Genomic DNA, 21,201 nt, shown 5'->3' with positions numbered 1-21,201 from the left:
GCCACCTCTCTGTCATCCAGCACCCCCCTACACATCCCCCACCCGCACGCACGCACACACACACATATGATGATGATCATGACCGCCGTGACGGTGGCGACCGATCATTCACTTGCTCGCTCAGGCTGAGGAGGGCCACATTATCGGCCTGCTACTGATGGCCTTTCAGAGCATAATCAGCAGCTCTCTAACACATCCGCTCTGTTATATGATGGAGATACATAGACAGAGACACACAGAGAGAGAAAGAAGGAGAGAAAGAGAGAGAGAGAGAGAGAGACGGAGATAGAGAAATAAAGAGAAAAGGGGAGAGACAGATGGAAAGAGAAATTGAGAGAGAGTTGAACAGGAAGAAAAAGGCCAAGCAAATAAGGACAAAGAGACAAAGAGAGAGAGAGACGGAGATAGAGAAATAAAGAGGAAACGGGAGAGACAGATGGAAAGAGAAATGGAGAGAGAGATGAACAGTAAGAAGAAGGCCAAGCAAATAAGGACAGAGAGACAAAGAGAGAAACAGACTGCAAGCAACTCAAGAGAAATAGAATGAGAGAGAGAGAGAGAGAAAGGGAAGAGGAGGAAAGAGAGAAGCAAGAGATCAAATGTGAGGAGACAAGAGAGAGAGAGAGAGAGAGCAGGAGAAGAGGACCTCCTTACCACGGTTGAGTGTGGGGGTGTTGTTGATGTCTCCGGCCATGAAGGAGGACTCGGTCTGCTTCCGCACCGTGTCGTTCCACATGCGGCGGATCCGGCTCTGTGAGAGTGTGAAACACACCGGTAAGACTTGCCGGCCACAACGTCACACACTCATGAACACACCACTTCTAATTTCACACCTGTCTCTGTCTATTACTAGCACACAAATGCAGATTTTAATCCATTCATGAACCCATTCCTAGCCAGTTGTAATCCTGATAAACCGTGTGCCTCCCTGTTTGTCAGGCTTCATCCAGCACTGGGACAGTATAGGTTCAGCTGTGGTGCTGGTATGTTATGCATATAGAAAGTGTTGTGTGTAGGTCATGCACGTTCCTATTCTGATGTGAGACGAATGTATATGTACAATACATCTGTACCGGTTGTGTATGTGCATTAGGGATGCAACGGTACACGTTATTATGTTGAAGCGTTCGGTACGCCCCCTACGGCTCAATACGCACAGGTATTATGATATCTCATCTACCTATCATTTCCATAACTTGCTTATTGCGCTGCAGACTGCACACACACTGGACATTCAGATCCACAAAACATCTCTGGAGCCCATCAGCAGTCTGTATGCAAATAGGAGCTGGAGAAAGGAGAAGAAACTAAAGACAAATATCCTCTCAGCTCCAACATGGCGATGAGGAGTGCGAGCGAGACAGTGGGAAGCATTTTTTACAAGAAAAATCTGCTGTGTGGGAACAATCAGTGGATTCAATGTTCAATACGATGACAAGAGTAAGACTGTAAACAAATAAAGTACACTTGGCCATCACTGTTGGCTACATCACTTCAATCATGATGTCTCATCTAAAACACCATCACCTGTTGCAGGTCGAGCTAGAAGAGTCAACTTGTTAGCTAAAACACAACAGTCTCAAGATGTTGCTTTCCAACAACAATTTGCGACAAATAAAAAAAAAATATGAAACTAGAAGGGCACTTGGAGAGTGCAGATCTTTGCCAAGGTGAAGCTAAACGTGTAGAGCCGTCCCACAAGTTGGGTACATTTAAAAATGTAATGGATTCTCCCTTGACCTGTGCTACACCTTTTCACCAAGTTACGTGGAAATCAAGCCAGTGCCTTTGGGATAATCCCACTTACAGACAGACAAACTTGAAAAAATTGCACAAAAAAACTTTTGGCAAAGGTAAAAATGAAACCAGTGGGAATGTTCATAGCCAAATATTTGCAGCCCTATTCTGTGATTACTGACTTGGGATTTTGTCACTGAATGAAAAAAATGCTCTGCGTTACAGTGTCCCCTCCCACACGCATTTCAGCAGCAAAGTAATTCCTCTCTATATAACTCTATGAAACATCACAGAGAGAAATTGAAGACAAATTGACACAGACAACCAATCTAGCTCTCTCCACTGAAAGTTGGACCACCAGAGCAAATGACCTTACTGAAGTGAAGACCAAACCAAGCCTAGTCAGTCATACTGCCATTTTTCTAAAAAGAAAGTTTTATTTGTGGGCAAACTAAATAGTTAATTGTTTAAAGGATGATTCAGGATGATGTTTTTTTTCTCTTCAATATTAAGCTACTGAAACCATACTGTTCCATGGCCCAAAAACCTTGATACATACTGAACCAGGGGCCACTGTACCGCTGCATCCCTAAGGAACGGCTGTGTGTGTGTGTGTGTGTGTGTGTGTGTGTGTGTGTGTGTGTGTGTGTTTGTCCTCTCTAGTCTGTGGTATGGGCTCACTGGTCTGTGAGCGGCTGTGTGTCGTGCCTGGCTGCTGCTGCTGTAGTAGCGGTTGTTGGCCCTCAGTGCCGAGTTCTTCAGGGAGCCGTGGGAGCTGGTGGTGGACGTGCGGCTGCAGCAGTATGAGTGGCGCAGACACTTGCTGTACTCCTTATGCACCTGAGCATGCATTCACACACACACACGCACACACACCCACAATTATTACACTTAGTTAAAGGCATTACACAAAGGAAATGTCCATATCCCCCAAGATACCTCTATTTACTCCTTTCTCTGTGCTCATTCATATGGAAATAATGTCATTATCTACACACCTATCCACACTCTAAACACATGTACACACTACGGCGTCGCACACACACCTTCTTCTGTAGCGCGCAGTGGAAGATGAAGATGAACATGCCCTGGAAGGCGTTGAAGGTGGTGAACAGGTAGGCCATGATGATGGTGTTCTCGTTGATGAAGAGGAGCCCGAAGGCCCAGGTGAGGCCCAGGAGGAAGAGCAGAGCGATAGCCCCCAGAGCCCAGGACCTGAGGGGGGACAGCAGCATGGCTGTCAGTCAGCATACCAACAAGGAACAAACAACACACTAACTCACACACACAAACACACAATCACATGCCTTGGTATTGTCTGTCTTCAACCAAAGAGGTGATGTGATGACATTAATGTGTTATATGAGTTCAATACAAAACTCAGGGAAGAAAAAGAGCACAAAAACATGTATTTGCTGCTTTTTGCAAACACCAAGATATGAGTGAAATTGCATGGAAATCACACCTATGAAGCTATATCTGGCACCCAATTAAGAGTGTACAGTCAGGCAATTGCCATCTGCTGTGCCAAACCTGCCTACCCCACATATAATAATGACTTAATGTTCCGTTTCACTAATAAACAGGCAGCTATATGAACTCCATATGATGACTGGCTGACTCGACAAAAAAAAAAAATATATATCCTAAATAATGCCATATATTTTAAGTATACTTTGTCAGCCAAGCTATGCATTGCTAGAGACACTAACAGTGTGTGTCTATCAATGACAAACCATTAATGGGAAATAATGCTAACATGTTTGCTATTTTTACATTCATTATTTCCCCCCAGGATTTTGGCAGACATTTCTTTTTTGATGGGGTATGAGTTTGTCCAGGAGCTCTGTGGATTGGGCAAATGAGATGGTATATTTTTAGGCCCTGTTACTGTTTCTAAAATATAAAATAACCTATAACACACACTTTCACACTAAGAAACCTGGACAAAATATATTGACCTGAGAAAATAAAGAAAAATCTATTTTCAATCATGGCTGTCCTGTTGTTAACCTCTGATTGAGTTTTCAGGAAGAGGAGAGATAATTTGAAATTGATACAGTTGTTGTACGGTGAGTTTGAGTCTTGATAAGCGTATGATTTAGGAGCTGTTTTACTGCTGTGTTGTCAACTGTCATTTGTGTTTAATGATCATCTGTCTCCAAATGCAATGGGTAAACTCGTGAGGGGTCGGAAAAGTTTAATTTCTTCAGTCGATTGCGAAAGAATTTGTCCCCTCGAATAATTAGGTATGGACATAAACATGGCTGTGAGAAGATGTGAGAACACAGGGGTCAAGACCTTACCAGATTGGATACTTCGAGCTATCATCCAATTTCAGATTAAACACACAAACGCTAAGTAAGAGATGCCAAATGGCTGAGTATATTATATAGATAAACTAGCATTTTTCATCACTAGCTGCTGCTCCCAAAAGGCAAAACACGGGTAAAGAAAAGGATGTAAAAGAATGGAACTGGTTATAAATTGGTGTCACATAGGTTTAGCAGTGCTTATTCCCATTCAAGTATGTCAGTAGTTTTTGTGGTGGGAAGTTTTAATTGTCAGCAAATAAAAATGCTTCTGGACAATGACGTCACACGGAAGGCAAGATAAATAAAGCTTTGGCTGAAGTTACTGTGTAGCGCTCACCTCTTGATTCTCTGTTTCTGCTTGTTTTGCTTACATTTAAAGCCCCTCTATTTTGTCAACAAATTCAAACAAACTCCTCTAAAAAAGGATTAAAGACACAGAAACCATTGCCCTTCAGAAATTTTTAAAAAAATAATCATTTTTGAAGCCCTAGAGGCATTTCATTTTTCTTTAAAACCTGTACTTTGGCCTAGACCCAGACCTGGCAGAACAACACCACGGGCAGGCTAGGGCGCTAGCTTCAGCCAGTTAGCATTGACAAGACTCCATCTATTTGAACTACAATTGTGCACCTGCGCACCTTGTCTATACTGTATGCTGAAAGACACAGAAACTGAATGCACAAACCTGGCTATCCACTCTCCTGTGCTCTTCCCCTACACGACCACACAAGAATTGGGACACTTGTCAGTCCCATCTATAAGCAAGGCCCAGTGCCATTCTAGCCTCTTCATCCTGTGCCAATGTCTCTTCATGATAGTCAGAGTGCTCGCCAACCATGTCAGCAACTCAATGAACTAATGAACTTTTGGAAAGAGAGTAATTACAATGTGAGGGATACCGCTCTCTGTGGATTCTCTGGCGTGTTGCGTGAGCTTAATAACTCTATACCGTATCTAAAAGAACTGTCTCCAAGCAAATCTGGACATTTTTCAATTATGCGCACGGTGTGGGTTATATTACAAGCATGCCAACTTGTTCAGACAGCTCATCAATACTTCACGGACGGAGATGGACAGGAAGTCAATTCCCGGCCATCGTCTGTGACTATCAGTGTTCCCTAAGCTGGCTCTTTTTCCCAGCAGTAAAGTGGGTGGTGACTGGACCTCACTGCTCTGCTGCTCTGCACAGTCTCGCGTTACCTCCCACTCAAAGTCACACACTAACACTCACGCACACACATGCTCTGTGAGTGGCAGGTCGACTCTCGTGGGCAGCACAAGTTGGAAATAATAAGCTTAAGCTGTGAAACTTCTGACAGATTTGCGTTTTTTGTTTTAGTACAGCAGTACAATTCTTAACGAGATCCCTTATGTCATGAATAATTAGTCAGTCTTACTCTAAACAATGGCACTGTTAATTATTCATTTGTTTACAAACATTGAGAACATCCTGAAATGTGCTACAGTGTTCTTATGCTACAACCACGCCCAAGGGTTCGACACCCAGTGTCTCCCTTGAATATTGTGCATAATGTGTGAGTATATCCTACTTGTAATGTAAAATATGTATGTATGAGTTTACCTTACTTTTAATGTAAAATATGTATGTGTGAGTATACCTTACCTTTAATGTAAAATATGTACGTGTGAGTATACCTTACTTGTAATGTAAGTTTGGACAGAAGGAGAAAGAATGTGAAATGTAACTGTAGTCAGTGGTGGTCAGCAGGTGGGTCAGGTGGATGTGTATGTGCAGTGCATGCAGTTGTTGATGGGGGAGAGAGAGCAGGAATATTGCCTCCTCTGCATGGTCCTGATATAAATGTGCCATTGGGAAGAGCTGGTTGTTCAGCAAACAGCGGCGTAATGCTGATATGCATGTGTGCTGCAGCTGAGACAGAATTTTGTGCAGAGCAAGCAAATGCAGTCCGCTCTGCTCATCGTCTCCACATCATCTTTAACACACACACACACACAAACTAAGTCCACTCTGGTCATCATTTCAACATCGTCTCAATACACGCATGCACACACACACACAAACACACACACACACACACACACACACACACACACACACACACACACACACACACACACACACACACACACACACACACACACACAGTCCACCCAACATCGTCTCAATACACGCATGTGCACACACGTGCGCACACACACACACACACACAGACACTCACACATGCACGCACACACACAAACTTAGTCCACTCTGCTCATCATCTCAACATCGTCTCAATACATGAACGTACGCACAACCGCGCGCACACACACACCCACACACACACACACACACACACACACAAAATCAGTCCGCTCTGCTCATTGTCTGAACTGCTCCAGCCCCTCCCCACCCCACCCCTTTCTGTCTGCCGGGTGTAGAGGAAAAACACATGGGGGGGCAGATATATCCCTTTGTAAAAATACCAAATCATAACTAACGTTCTGCATAAGGTATAAGTTATATTTATTTTACTGGAGTGTCAGGAGTAGGCCCAGCCTGTAAACACACTCACAAGAGGGTGAAGAAAAACTCCCCTTCACAGTTCCACCAAGTGACATAATAAACTGTTCAAAAAATGATGTAATCATACACGAAAAACCATTATTCACCTACTATTCAACCATCCATTTCCAACTGCTATAGAGTGCGCATCACAGTCTCCTCTTGACTTGACAACGGCAGTGTTTCAGTGCAGATGTTTTGACGTTATGATTGATGGCAACACTTCAATCCTTTTTTTTTTTTTTTTTTTTACAGATTTTAGTTTTGTTTAATCTCACAAAAAGTGGGGGGAAAAGTTTCAGCGGAAGTGGGGGTGTTACAACACCTGCATCCCATGTGGTTGCAACACCCATGCCATCCTCCACTGTACCATTCTAGTACCACTAAATAATAAGTGACCGTATTACAGTGTGTATCTACACAGTAATTAATACTGTAGACACACACAAAACACACAGACTTACTTGATGTTGTCAAGGCGACTGGAGTCAGGCTTGAGGGCGGAGGAGTTGCGTACCATCTTGTGCAGCGTGATCATGAGGAACACTAGGTTGAGCTGAGAGGGGTCAAACAGAGGTGAAAGGTCAAACAGAGGTGAGCGGTCAAACACAAGTGAGAGGTGAGACAGAGTTCATAGAGAGAGAGAGAGGCACATGAAGATCATCATGAGAGGAACAGTCACCACACCGCTCCTCTCCTCTCCTCTCCTCTCCTTTACCATGCCACCAGGCAGACAAAGTGAGTGTCTATCAGCGGAGATGAGGAGAAGGCGGGGGAGGGGAGGAGGAAGGTGATGGAATGATGAATAATAATTGAAGGAGGAAGAGGAGGGGCCATGTTCATACCATGATGATGAAGGACACGGGGCCAATGAAGCTCCAGATGAAGTAGTTATCCACCCGCAGCCAGCACCTGTGTGGCAGACCGTAGATCAATAAGACCCACACCCAAACACACACACACACACACACACAAACACGTACAATTGGTACACATACAGTCCACCCTACATCCTCGCAAAAACATGCCTCATCATGTACACTCAAAACCAGAATCACACTCAATAAAACAGACACCCTTATTCACAGCTATGCACTCAATAATGAAACCAACATACACACACATACCATCATGTCACACAGCCATATAAGCTGCCTCGCATCCACCTGTGACGAAAATACCATCATACAGCATAACTACAGGCAGCTTGCAGGAGGCAGAGCGGAGATAGCGGAAAATCTTTTTATAGCATCAGCTAATCTCCAGGTCACAGAGGTCGTGCTCAGTATTCACAGGCACCATGACTGACCTGGGGGAGGGAGGGTGGAGAGGTTGGGCACACCCAGCATGCTAAGGCTGGCTAGCTGGACTAGGTGACACGTACGCTTTCTTAGTGCCATAGCTGCGCTGGTCAATGGCGGCAGAGATGTCCACCATTAGTGCACCATGGATCATTAATAATAATACATTTCACACACACACACACACACACACACACACACACACAAACACACACACACACACACACACACACATGCACAGTTGCACACACCACACACACACACACACACACACACACACACACACACACACACACACACACACACACACACACACACACACACACACCATACACAGACACAAACACACACAACATATACACACACACACACACACACACACACACATACACACAGTCACCACAAACTGATCTTCAGAGTCCCTGTCAGTTAAGAACCCTAGGCTCCATGTGTGGTGGAAAAAAGTAGTTGTACAAACATGTCTGTTTGAGGGATCAAAACGTGGGAACTATATTTGCCATTCAGCATAACATAAAGCAAGTGTGGCACCTATGGTATAACCAGGATAATGTACATCACGGCGTAGAAGAATAATTATCACATGCATTACCACCTCCAACGTGCATTATTTTCTACTACCCGAGTATCGTGTTGTTCATCATCCCTCACTAAACACACACACACACACACACACACACACACACACACACACACACACACACACACACACACACACACACACACACAAAGTTCTCATCCCTAGCTGTGTGTCACGTACGCTTTCTTGGTGCCGTAGCTGCGGTAGTCGATGGCGGCGGATATGCCCACCACCAGCGCAGGGAAGCAGTAGCCGCACAGGTAGTAGTACTTCTTGCGTGAGTACTCGCTCTCAAATACCTCCACCAGCATGAGGTAGAGCTGCACGCCTTCAAGGCACATCCACGAGAAGGCTGCCAGGAAGAAGAAGTGCAGGAGGCCGGCAAAGATGGGACAGGCCACCTGAGAGAGAGAGAGAGAGAGAGAGAGAGAGAGAGAGAGAGAGAGAGAGAGAGAGAGAGAGAGAGCCCACAGGACAAGCAGAAAGAGAGAGAGAGAGACCACAGGACAAGCAGAAAGAGAAATACAAAGACCACAGGACAAGCAGAGAGTGAGAGAAAGAGAGAGAGACCACACGACAAGCAAAAAGAGAGAGAAAGAGAGCGAGAGAAAGAGAGAGAGAGAGAGAGCACACGACAAGCAGAAAGAGAGAGAGAGAAAGAGAGCGATAGAGAAAGATAGAGAGAGAGACCACACGACAAGCAGAAAGAGAGAGAGAGAGAACAAAAGAGAGAGAAAGAGAGCGAGAGAAAGAGAGAGAGACCACAGGACAAGCAGAAAGAGAGAGAGAGAGAGGAGGGAGTCCAGACGAGACAAGCATACAGAAGTGGTGAGGGAGAAAAGGAAAGAAAAGAAGAATGAAAAGGAGACGGGGAAGACCACCAGTGAGTTAGCGTTTGGAGAAAAGTGGAGAGAACAGGGTTTGGAAAACAAAAAGAGCAGAAGAGATGATGCAGCGCAGAATGTGCCGGAATCCCTGATGCAAAGCCATCAGTGCTGCTGAGATAACTGCTGTTTATTTATTCATTCATTTATTTTGATGACCGGCAGTTTCCCCCGCTCCACTCCGCTCCTCTCCTCTCCACTCCTCCTCCCTGCCCTGACAGTAATAGTCTGGAGCAGCACCAGATAGCGTTACACTGCACACCGCCCTGAACCACTTAAGGTTCTAGTCTCTGATACTAAATGGTGCCATGGAGCTCCAGAGGTCAAAGGGTCAACTCCCAGAGAGTGTGTGCTGCTAAACCCTGTACTGTAATATACTGCAAGTGCATTTAAAGGTGCGGCCCTTGATTATTCATAACACAAATTCAGAGAATAACTCCTCATCTTCCTCTAGCTGTCCAATCAGTGTGTGTACTCCAAAAAAAGCTCTGGTGTTTGTGTTTGTGTGCAGTCCTGGCTCTGTACCTGGGCAACAAACAAACAAAGTTGCTTGGACCGAGCCATACACTATTCCAGCCAATCAACAACATTGCTTCAAGAGCACAGAAGGAAGGGGTATCATCTGATTGGCTGTTGAGTTCGAATGTGAACAACCATTCACCAGACATGAATTCAAATGGAGGCACCTGCAGGATTTGAGGAGCGTGAGCAATGTGTGACAGGGGGTCTTACGGGGTAGTCGGTCTTGTTGATGCCAATGAGGAAGAGGAGCTCAGCGATGAAGAGGTTGATGCAGAGGTTCTTGTGGATGGTGTTGCGGTCGGTCTGCAGGCCACGCAGCAGGCAGAAGGTGGAGATGCAGATGGCCAGGCACACCAGCGAGATGACGATGCCCACCCACGTGATCACAAACAGGATCAGCTCGTGCATACTGCCTGGGTACTGCAGAGAGAGAGAGAGAGAGAGAGAGAGAGAGAGAGAGAGAGAGAGAGAGAGAGAGAGAGAGAGAGAGAGAGAAAATGGACAGATAGAAAGAGATGGAGAGAAGAAGAGAGGGAGAAAAAGAGAGAGGAAGAGAGAGGAGGAAGGCGTGATAGAGAGAGGAGAGGGAGAGAAGGACAGAGAGGATAGAGAAAGAGAGAGAAGGAAGATGGGGGAAAAGGAAAAAAACGAGAGAGAGAGGGGGATAATCCTTTAAATTTGGTGTGAAGCTGAAGCGGATATCGGAAACTAAAGAAAATGTCAAGCTTAAACTGTGGGTGTGAATGTGAATGTGTGTGTGTGTGTGTGTGTGTGTGCTTGCGTGCGTGTGTGCGTGCATGTGCGTGTGCGTGTTTTAGGGAAACTATTTATTTAGAATTTACTTTCATGAACTGAAATTAAAGAATTAACTCAGAAAAAAATAAACGAAACTAATAATGACTGCTAAAAAACAAAATACAAATTAAATAAGTTATCGTTATGGTTTCAAGACGGTGGATTTTGTAGTCTATCCAGTCAGATTTGAGGAAACGTGTGAGTCCTGTATGGGACTATTTCAAATGTAATAGTGAAAGTGGTACAAGCGAATGCATGGTAAACTCAGGTAACAGAATCTGAGGCGTAAGAAATGAATAGGAAAAATCCCACAATTTATATTCGAAGTTACCATCGACGTGAATAAACATTATCCTTGGAAAAGGGATGTAGCCAGACAGAAAGTAAGTGTCAAACATAATATAAGTTAACATGTGAGTTCTTTAGGAATTTTTAATTAACTATACTGGTAAGGTTGACCGTGAAAACCCATGCCATATTATTTGTCGAGTAATTGTGCAAAAAAACAGCGTTCCTACACAGTACACAATCAATGATAGTGCCGAACATCACAATCCTAGCCAATGAATATGGTGCTTCAATAGCACGGAAGGAAATAGAAACATGTTATCAAAATGAAAACTAATTTGAAAATGGAAAATTATTATAACCTTGGTGTTTGTGCACGTGAGTATGCACAGGTTTGTAAGGCTTTATACTTACACTGCTGTTTGTGTGCGTGAGAGTGTGTGTGTTTGGGTCCACATCCATTCCAATTCGTGTGTATGTGTTAGGGATGCAATGGTACTCAGTATTATGCCGAATTGTTTGGTACGGTTCAGTACGCAAATGTGAAGCCTGATAATACAATATGTCATTTTCCTTTAATTTCCAAAAGTTGCTAATTGCGCTGCAGACTGCACGCACAATGTACATTCAGATCCACAGAACATCTCTGGAGCCTGTCAGAATTTCCCTGGAGCTTATCAGCGCTCTGTGGGCAAATAGGAGCAGGAGAAGAGAGGGGAGACTAATAACAAAATTATCTCAGCTCCACCTTGGCAATGGCAAACGTTAGCTAGACAGAGAGAAGCAAATTTGGAGATGCACTGTCGTCTTTTAAATCCGCTGTGGTGGAACATTTTGGATTCAGCGTTCAGTATGATGGCGAGGGTAAGAAGACTGTAAACAAACAAAGCACAGTCTGCAAGCATTGCTTTGCCACTGCTGGCTACTCGAGTGGACTTTTAAAATAATGTGTCATTTACGTCGCCATCAGTCAGTCTTATCACAGGTAGAGCAAGGTAAGTCCACTCGTCAGCGGAAAAACAACAACATCTTGCTGTTGCCTTCCAACAACAATTCGTGTCGGATAAACAAATAAAACAAAGGAAATAGAAGGGCCTACGCCAAGGCCAAAAGCCACATCTTGCAAAGTAAGCAAAAGTGAAACTCGTGGAAAACCAGCCCGTACTTTTTGCATGGTCCTGCTTACAGACAGACAAACTAACAAACAAACTGCACCTTAACACTTCCAACACTAAGGCCTTTTTTGACTCTGTTAAGTATTCTGCCATGCCTGATATTTTTGTATATTTCACCTAACTAAAAACCATGAGGCCAAAGTGGCATTTATGATTATATTCTAGAACACCTCAGCAAAAACAAAATGAAAGTAAAAGGAATGTAGTAAAACTATTTTTTTTATTAAAATGAAATCTAAAGACACTAAAATGAAATCTAGTTTTAGAGGTGCTCAGACTTTGTACAAAAACAGATTGTTAATATTTTGGAAGTTTTCTTTTTTACTCTGAACCTTGTTAACATAGGTGTTTGCTCCACACAGGTCAGTTTAGCATTCAGAAAGTGTGTGTGGTTTCAATAGTAATTATAAATTATATAGAAAGTGACACTTTTCTTCTTTTTTAAATCGGCCGATGCCGATAGATTAAAAATGACAAATATTGGCCCGATACATCGGCCGACCGATATACCTGAATTTCCCTAACGGGATTAATAAAAGTGTATCTATCTATCTATCTATCTATCTATATATCTATCTATCTATCTATCTAACTGTGTTTGTTGTGTGTGCCGTTTGTGTGTCTACAGTGCTGGACATTGAGTGTGCTGTTGATTACTGAGTGCGTGTGTCTGTGTGAGTCTGTGTGTACGTCAGGTTCGTGTTGGACCATGAGCACAGTGAAGTTGGTTAAACGACTACAGGAGCAGGTGGTGTGTGTATATGTGAGTGCGTGCGTGTGTGTGTGTGTGTGTGTGTGTGTGTGTGTGTGTGTGTGTGTGTGTGTGTGTGTGTGTGTGTGTGTGTGTGAGTTCTACGTACGTCAGGTTTGTGTTAGACCATGAGCACAGCAAAGTTGGTGAGGTGGCTACAGGAGCAGGTGGTGTGTGTATGTGTGTGTGTGTGTGTGTGTGTGTGGAGTTCCACGTACGTCAGGTTCGTGTTGGACCATGAGCACAGCAAAGTTGGTGAGGTGGCTACAGGAGCAGGTGGTGTGTGTGTGTGTGTGTGTGTGTGTGTGTGTGTGTGTGTGTGTGTGTGTGTGTGTGTGTGTGTGTGTGTGTGTGTGTGTGTGCGCGCGCGTGCGTGCGCGCGTGCGTGCGTGCGTGCGTGCGTGCGTGCGTGCGTGTGAGTGGAGTTCTACGTACGTCAGGTTCGTGTTGGACCATGAGCACAGCAAAGTTGGTGAGGTGGCTGCAGGAGCAGGTGGTGTGTGTGCTGTTGGTCTCCAGCAGCCTGCAGCCCTGAGAGGACCACTGGCCCGTCATCGAGCGCTCCGAGTAGTTCCAGAATGTACAGTTTGGGCTGTAGTGGTTCTCCAGCTAGAGTGGAGAGAAAGAGAGAGAGAGAGTCATAATGAAAATAATGAATTATGATTTATTTGTTGATGAATTGATTCATATATGTGCGCTTGCTTTGACAACAGGAATTCTTGTCATGTCAATAAAGCTATGAAATGTATTTTGAGAGAGAGAGACACAAAGCGAGAGAAAGAGAGGGAGAGAGGAACAGATAGAGAGACGAGTAAAGAGAGAGGAGGAGGGGGAAAAGAGAAACAGACATCTGTCATAGATAGTTAATATAATTTACTCCACAAACTACATCTGTCCAATGCAATAGGCTCCAAGATGAACAGCATCCCATGAGCTGTGATTTTTTCTCTCTCACAGCTCATAAAGCCGTGTGGGCTGCCTGCTCTGTTGATTTCACCACTCACCGTCCTGCTTTTCCAAATGCCACAATTTGTTATTTGACTCAAGTGCGTGGCTGCATGCCATCGTTTCAAAAAAATCCTCCCTGCTTCTAGCGATGCCACCTCCTCACCTCCGAGTGGGTTGCGCTCAATCAGAAACTCAAATAAAAAACTCTGGCACGGGGGGGGGGGTGGCTGGGGGTTTGGACCAAATGAGAATTTCCTTGATATTCAACTTCCAGTGTTGAGCTGGGAATGAGCGTCTGGCTAACTTTCATATTGGGATCTAGCTCAATTAACTGATTTAATTGAACAGCGATTTTTTTTTCAGTGACCTCTGCAAAAAAGTTACAATTATCTATCTGTGTCATTTATCTAAATATAATGTATTTTGTTTCTCATTTTCTCAACTGAAAGTATTTAATGAGTAAGACCTCAGAAGAACTTTGCGTGTTTGAAATGGCAGCACTTAGAATTAGCTGAAGATAAAAAAGATTTCAACAGATGGAACTAGATTAAAATACTGCCAAAAAGTGTGATATAAATTGTCCTGATTAATAAGCATTTTTCCTAGACGGGCTCATTTGTTTCTAAGGTCTTGCACAATTATTTCATCATTAAAAATGATCCTGCTTTAAACCCTGGACTGCAGAGCGATGTCATATAAAAGCTACCCTAAGGGTATAACAGCACTATGTTTTCAAATGGTACATCCGCCCGCATCCAACCACAGTTAACCATTTAGCACCCCGACAAGACTCATTATCTGCCGAAATGATGGTGTACTGATGTTTTGTAAACAAATCTTATTTTCTGAGCAATGCTTTCAGATACTATCTGATAGTCTGACAGTGAGATAATGTGTGTGTGTGTTTCTGTTTGCGTGTGTGTGTATCTGTGCGCTTGGATATATACAAAGGCTTCTAGCCCACCTGTAGGTGTTTAAGGGTGAAGACTACAGGCTCGGTCAGGAACACGCGGCTGGACTCTTTGTTGATGGAGGCGGCGATGACGTGCGAGTTGACAGCCAGGGCCCGCCCCTCAGGCCCAACCCCCACCTCCATTTTGACGGTGGCATTCTCTGTCGACAGGAACGCTCCCAGGTTTTTATACAGCACGAACACCACCTTCACTTGACCTGCACAGACAAGGAGAGAGAAAGAGAGGATGAGAGCGCGATAGAAAGAGAGAGAAGGTAAAAGCAGATGTCATAGAGAAAGCAAGAGGGAGAGCGAAAGACAGAAAGAAAGAGATAGATATAGAGAGTAAGAGCGAGTGTCAGAGAGAGATAGACAGAGAGAGAGAGACATCGAGAGTGGGAGTCAGGACGAGAGACAGAGATAAGAGAGAGAGAGAGTGACCGACAGTCAGCGAGGGTTAGAAAGATGGTAAAGAGCATTTCATTTTGACTAGTGGAAATGAGGGGAGATTTAATGTGGAGGCCAACAGAACATCCATCCCTCAAGCGCCGCGGCACGGCTCACCAGCACCAGCACTCTTATTATTCCATATGAATATTTCATGTGCGTTTGTTTCAATCATTCTAATCTCGCTCCCGCTGCCGAGCCGTGGAGCGCAGCCGAGAGGAGAGGAGAGGAGAGGAGCGTCAACCGAACGCCATGGTGGCGAGGAGCAGGAGGAGGGCGGGGGGAAAGAAAGACAGACAGAAGAAGAAGAAAAAGAAGAAGAGGGTAAACGTGGGTGTGAAGCCGAGGAGATGAGAGAAGGGGATAAGATGGTGCGGAGACAGGCAGGATGAGAGCAGGGGGGGAAATGAGAGCGAGGGGAACGAGAAGCGAGCGTGAGTGCTGAGATTGCGCCGTGAGACTGGGGCTGGCCGATAGTAATCTACACGCCTCTCCAGCTATTCTATTAAGAGTGCCGTTAAGAAACCATCAAGAAATAAATGGTCTCAGCATTTTTTGTTAATCTGATTAGACCGTTATTATGAAGCAATAACTAGCTAAACTTGATGGTAACTCCGTTAAGGCCTCAAAGTCCCGTGAGAACGCATGGTGAGACAATGAATGGCCACTCACATCATTGCCCTTTGATGACCAATCAGGAATGAGCAACAGTGAGATAGGGAGATAGAGAGGGATAGAGAGACAGAGAGAGAGAGAGTACGTGCATGCATTTGTGTATGTGTGTGCATGTGGGAAAGAGAGAGAGAGACAGTGAGAGAGAAAAATAGAGAGACAGTGAGAGGGAGAAAGAGAGAGAAAGAGAGAGACAGTGAGAGGGAGAGGCTGACTAACTGACCGTTGCGGCTGTACTGTTTGACGGTGGAGGCTGAGAGTTGGATGCTGCCGTCGCTGGTGTAGTTCTGTGGGAAGGATAAGTCCTGCAGGTCCATCTCTGTATTCAGCACGTGCACCTCCAGATCTGATCAACACACACACAAACAAACAACACACAGACACACACACACACACAGAACAAAAAAATATAAATACACATATGAACAGCTTTAAAAACTAAAATAAGCATCCATGACTTTACTAATATTATTATATGCACAACATCTGGTTCAGTTTGATTTCAGTGCTTTTTTTATTTCAGTGAGCTATTAGAAGGACACATGCAGAGACTCACACACACAAGGCTCAGAGGGAGCTATCTCACCGATGTTGTTGGCACGGTCGGCGAAGCGGTTGCCATACATGTTGTTGGCCAGCAGGAAGGCGCCCTTCTCCATGACGTCCAGCAGCATGGTGGCGGTGTGGGCCTGCTCTGTGTTGTTCATGTCCTGCCACGACTCCAAGGCCTCCACACGCAATAGATTATCCACTGTCTGCACCACAGCCTGAGACACAGACAAAGAGAGACAGAGAGAGAGACTTTTTACTTCCAAAATCCCTTTACTGAGCAATCACCTGCATCAAGGACACCTAAAAAGGCCAGAGAGAGAGAGAGAATGAAAGAGAGAGCCATTGTGCTTGCTCTAAGGGGGTTCAGGCACTGGTCTCTGTAAAGCTCCTCGAGAAAATTGTATTGTTTTGGCGGTATATTAATAAAATAGAGAAGTAGGTTTATAAGTGCAAAGTGCAGTGTGTTCAAGGGAACTACGCCTATATAACAATGAACCTCCATCTTCTGTATGTTTGGATTATTATTATTCAAGGTCCAGTCCGCGATTCTGATGAAAGGTTGTTAATACTTCAGTTTAACAGCCAATCAGGTTACGACCCTCCGTATTTCTGTACTAAAGCAATGTGTTGATGTGCTGGATAACTGTTTGGCTGGGTCTGAGCCACTTTTACAGAGCCAGGACTGTGTACGAACACCAGAGTTTTTTTCTTGTTTAGCGCACACACAGAACAGACAACTAGGGGACCCTGAGGAGCAATTTGCTGAATTTGACAAAAAAAAAAATGTATTGGGTTAGAACCGCAGACTGCACTTCATTTAAGTATTTTCATCATGACAGTAAAAAACAATTATCAAGAGTAAGTGAACAGAATGAGGGGATGTGAATCACACTGCATCGCACAGACACAAGGGAAGGGAAAAAGGGGGAGAGTAACACAGGAGTGAGAGATGAGATAGAGAAAGAGAGAGAAAGAGAGAGAGAGATGAAGATAAATCTTGCATCAACTACCCCTCTAGCCATGCTAGACAGACACTGAGGCAAGGCTGAGTCTATTGTTCAACTCCACCGTTCTCTTTTCCTAATAAAAGTGCAAGGTGACAGCAAGAACGTGGACATCATTTTTTATTTTATTTTTCTAGATCATAGTTGATGGAAATAGCAACACACAAAGCTATGAAAAATATACAGCAGTAATTTCATTGCGGGGATCGGGGATTCTGAATTGAATTGAGCATGGCGAGACATATGGAGGGGGCTGGTTATTTCACAGGCTTTATCAGCGCTAACTCGCTCAGTTACCTGGATGTAGGCCCGACAGGTCCGCTCTCTCTTCTGCAGCTGAGGGACACAAACCACATTTACAGTTACAAATCACAGCAGGAGCACCGCGGCTGTGTGTGTGTGTGTGTGGGAGTGATTACATGGTTGTGTGTGTGTGTGTCTGTTATGTGTTTGTGGAAGTATAATTTGTGTGTGTCGGTGAAAATGTATTTTGTGGTGTCAGAATGTGTGTCTGCAAACAGAATGTGTGTCTGGCAAAGGTTTGTCTTTGTGTGTGTGTGTGTGTGTGTGCTCTTCTGAGAGTGTAAAATGGACTATGTTTTTTCACTCAAAGACAACATGTGTTTGAATATCTATAGGAGAGAGTGCCCTTGAAGCAGAGAGCTTTTATAGAGTTGAGTGTTGAGTGCCAACTGTGTACTTGGGCAACTGATATACGTACCCATACACACACACTGTACATATGCCTTTGTATGAGTCAGTGATGACAAATTGAATGTGTGTGTGTATGTGTGTGTGAGTGAGTGCGTGTGCGTGTGTATTTGTATGCACAAATGCCTGAAACACACAAACAAATCCCCATCCACCAGTCTACATGAATCCAATTATGAGTGAGCTGTATGCATGTATATGTGTATTCGTGAGTGTGTGCCTGTGTGTGTGTGTGTGTGTGTGTGTGTGTGTGTGTGTGTGTGTGTGTATGTGAGTGGTTGTGTGTGTGTGTGTGTGTGTGTGTGTGTGTGTGCACCTGTATGTATGAGTGTTTGAGGGTAACAGAAAGAACTGAATGTGAATTACGCTCACACAAACACCAGTCCATGCATTGGCACAGACAGGCACATACCTTGCCGTAGTTACGGGCGGCCGACTCCTTCAGGCCAGGCTTGAGAGCCTGCAGCTGAGCGTCCAGGATGTCCAGCAGCTGCTCGATGAGCCGCACGGACGAGCTGACGTCGCCGGCGTGGATGCGCCCACCCGTGTGGTTCACCAGCTCCGCCGCGATGTTGGCCGCATTCTCCCCGCTCTTGATCTGCCACGGACAACACACACACACACACACACACACACACACACACATACACAACACACAACACACATACACACACAGACATGACACACACATAATCACTCATCTCAAAATCCCATCACTTGGTTGGATTACAGGAGACATTTTGATTGGATACAAAAGACATCTTTATATGAGAGATGGATTTAATGCTATAAAACTCCTGAAGCTCTGTTGGTGAAACACTGTGCGGGCAGTGGTAAGGTCACAGGGTTCAACTCCCACAGAGAGCAAGTAGAGCAGACAGCCAGAATAGCACATTCCCTGTACTACTGTAACTCCACATGAGTCTGCGTCTCTACCCACTGCCTGAATGCATCTACTGTGGGGACGGCACTGGTAAGGCACAAGGCTCATCTATGCACTCTACAGTGTGACAGTTAAAAGATGATTAATAGCTTGGAGTGTGTGTTGTTTGGTTTTGAACAAGCATGCTTTTATTATATTTAACCAAACTCTTCAGTACAAAACAATACAACAACACTACATACATTCAATCATTTATCATCACTCTTCATCCTCTCTATCTGTATCTCTTCTTCTCTTTATCCTTATCTTATCTACATCTATATCTACATCTACATCTACATCTACATCTACATCTATATCTATATCTATATCTATATCTATATCTATATCTTTATCTCTATGACAGGCTGCTCTCCATCACATCCTCGTCTATTATCTTGCATGAATGTTACTCTGCTAGAGAGTCCATTAGGTGTCTGCTAAGGAATGACCTGTGACAAGGTGGCAGTCTCCCGGCTGAAGGAACGGGAGAGGGAGCTAAGGTATGAGTACGGCAGGGAGGTGGGGTGGAGAGAGGGGTAGAATAAAAGGATGAGAGGAGATATGTGTGTGTGTGCGTGCTTGTGTGTGTGTGTGTGTGTGTGTTTACCTTCTGGGCCACCTGGTTTACCCAGGGAGAGGTGCAGTTGCTGAGGTCAGGCCCTCGAGGGTTCCACACCACTGGGGAGAGCAGACACTGGTAGGAGGCTATACCTGCAGGGCCAGAGGGAGTCATTAGAGACAGAGGAGGGGGGTACACTCGTTTACTGAACCCGAATTGGAACCTACATTACTGCACCCTTAAAACACATAATGAGAGATGGAGAGATGGAAAGGGAGAGATATAGAAAGAGTGTTGATGTGTGAGAAAAAAAAGTGTGCGTGTATATTAGTGTGTGTGTGTGTGTGTCTGTGTATGACAGTGACAGATAATGGCAGAGACATACAGACAGAAAGAGAGACAGAGGGGAACAGATAAATGAGAGAAAATTCTAGAATGCGGTGGGGCAGAGTGACTCATTAGCCACAGTGAGAAGAGGAGAGAATTAGAGAGACGAGAGAGAGGGAACACAGAGAGGACACGGGATAAAAAAGAGAAATTATAGACGGGAGTGCAGACAGAGAGATGAAAGAGACAAGGGGGTAAGGGTGACATGTGACTGAGAGACAAAATGATGGGGATGGTTTCCATTGAGGAGAGAGAAAGTGTGAAAGAGAGAGAGAGAGAGAGAGAGAGAGAGAGAGAGAGATGTCCATGGAGGGGGAGCTGGCTGTAATATACATGTTTTTAAAGTGGAAATTAACACATGCATTTGCACGGACACACACACGCACAGACACACACAGGCACACATGCACTCACACACACACACACAAACACACATGCACACTCACACACACACACACACACACACACACACACACACACACACACACACACACACACACACACACTCACACACACACACACACACACACACACACACACACACACCAAGGATATGGCCATCAGGTAGTGTGTAACTCATTGGAGGGAGAAACGCCTGAAGGGAAGCACCTTCTGCCACCCCTCATTTCCAGCTAAGTTTTCTATTTAGTTAAGAGAGTTCAGAAAGAGGACACCACGCTGGGATCAAACAAGGGGAAGGGCCTTTCCCCAGCCCACAACACAAATAGCTCCAAACAGGAGAGAAGAGAGAGAGAGAGAACAGAGAGTGTGTGAGGGAGGGAGGAAGGGAGGGAGGAAGAACAGAACAACAGAGCCACCAAGGAAAGAGTATGAAGAAGAGGGTGTGAGCGTGTGTGTGTGTGTGTGTGTGTGTGTGTGGGTCTGTGTGTGTGTCTGTGCTCACACTTCACAGCTGCTGCCGGATCAGAGCTAATACACGGTTGCATTTTATGTGCCTCTCTCTTTCTTCTCTCTTTCTCTCTCTCTTTCTCTCCCTCCCTCCTCATCTTCTCCCTGCTCTACATTAGTTTTGAAAGCTCTGCCAGGATGCACCAATTAAGCCAGCTGCTAATTTAGCATAGCTGTCACTTCAAGGCTGGGGAGAAAGGAGGAAACTTTAGAGAAAGACAAGAGCCGTGTTGTTGGCAGGA

At 44.7% G+C, this 21,201-nt stretch overlaps 1 protein-coding gene across 1 annotated transcript in view; it reads right to left on the bottom strand.

Moving 5' to 3' along the window:
* Positions 1–21,201, bottom strand: part of adgrl1a (adhesion G protein-coupled receptor L1a) — a gene marked incomplete at both ends in the record, with an annotated part of 69,393 nt that overhangs the window by 5,355 nt on the left and 42,837 nt on the right. Inside the window, 14 exons of the mRNA XM_080856687.1 lie at positions 655–751; positions 2,419–2,577; positions 2,784–2,952; positions 7,044–7,135; positions 7,425–7,491; positions 8,659–8,879; positions 10,095–10,304; positions 13,329–13,502; positions 14,806–15,011; positions 16,136–16,258; positions 16,499–16,679; positions 17,766–17,804; positions 18,592–18,777; positions 19,712–19,815. Coding sequence (XP_080712813.1) covers positions 655–751; positions 2,419–2,577; positions 2,784–2,952; positions 7,044–7,135; positions 7,425–7,491; positions 8,659–8,879; positions 10,095–10,304; positions 13,329–13,502; positions 14,806–15,011; positions 16,136–16,258; positions 16,499–16,679; positions 17,766–17,804; positions 18,592–18,777; positions 19,712–19,815 — 2,028 coding nt within the window. The remainder of the gene's footprint in view (positions 1–654; positions 752–2,418; positions 2,578–2,783; positions 2,953–7,043; positions 7,136–7,424; positions 7,492–8,658; positions 8,880–10,094; positions 10,305–13,328; positions 13,503–14,805; positions 15,012–16,135; positions 16,259–16,498; positions 16,680–17,765; positions 17,805–18,591; positions 18,778–19,711; positions 19,816–21,201) is intronic.

Source organism: Sprattus sprattus (assembly GCF_963457725.1).
Source record: "Sprattus sprattus genome assembly, chromosome: 18".
Classification (NCBI taxonomy): Eukaryota; Metazoa; Chordata; class Actinopteri; order Clupeiformes; family Clupeidae; genus Sprattus; species Sprattus sprattus.
Note: the sequence above shows the minus strand (reverse complement) of the source record. Positions and strands in the feature narration are given on the sequence as shown.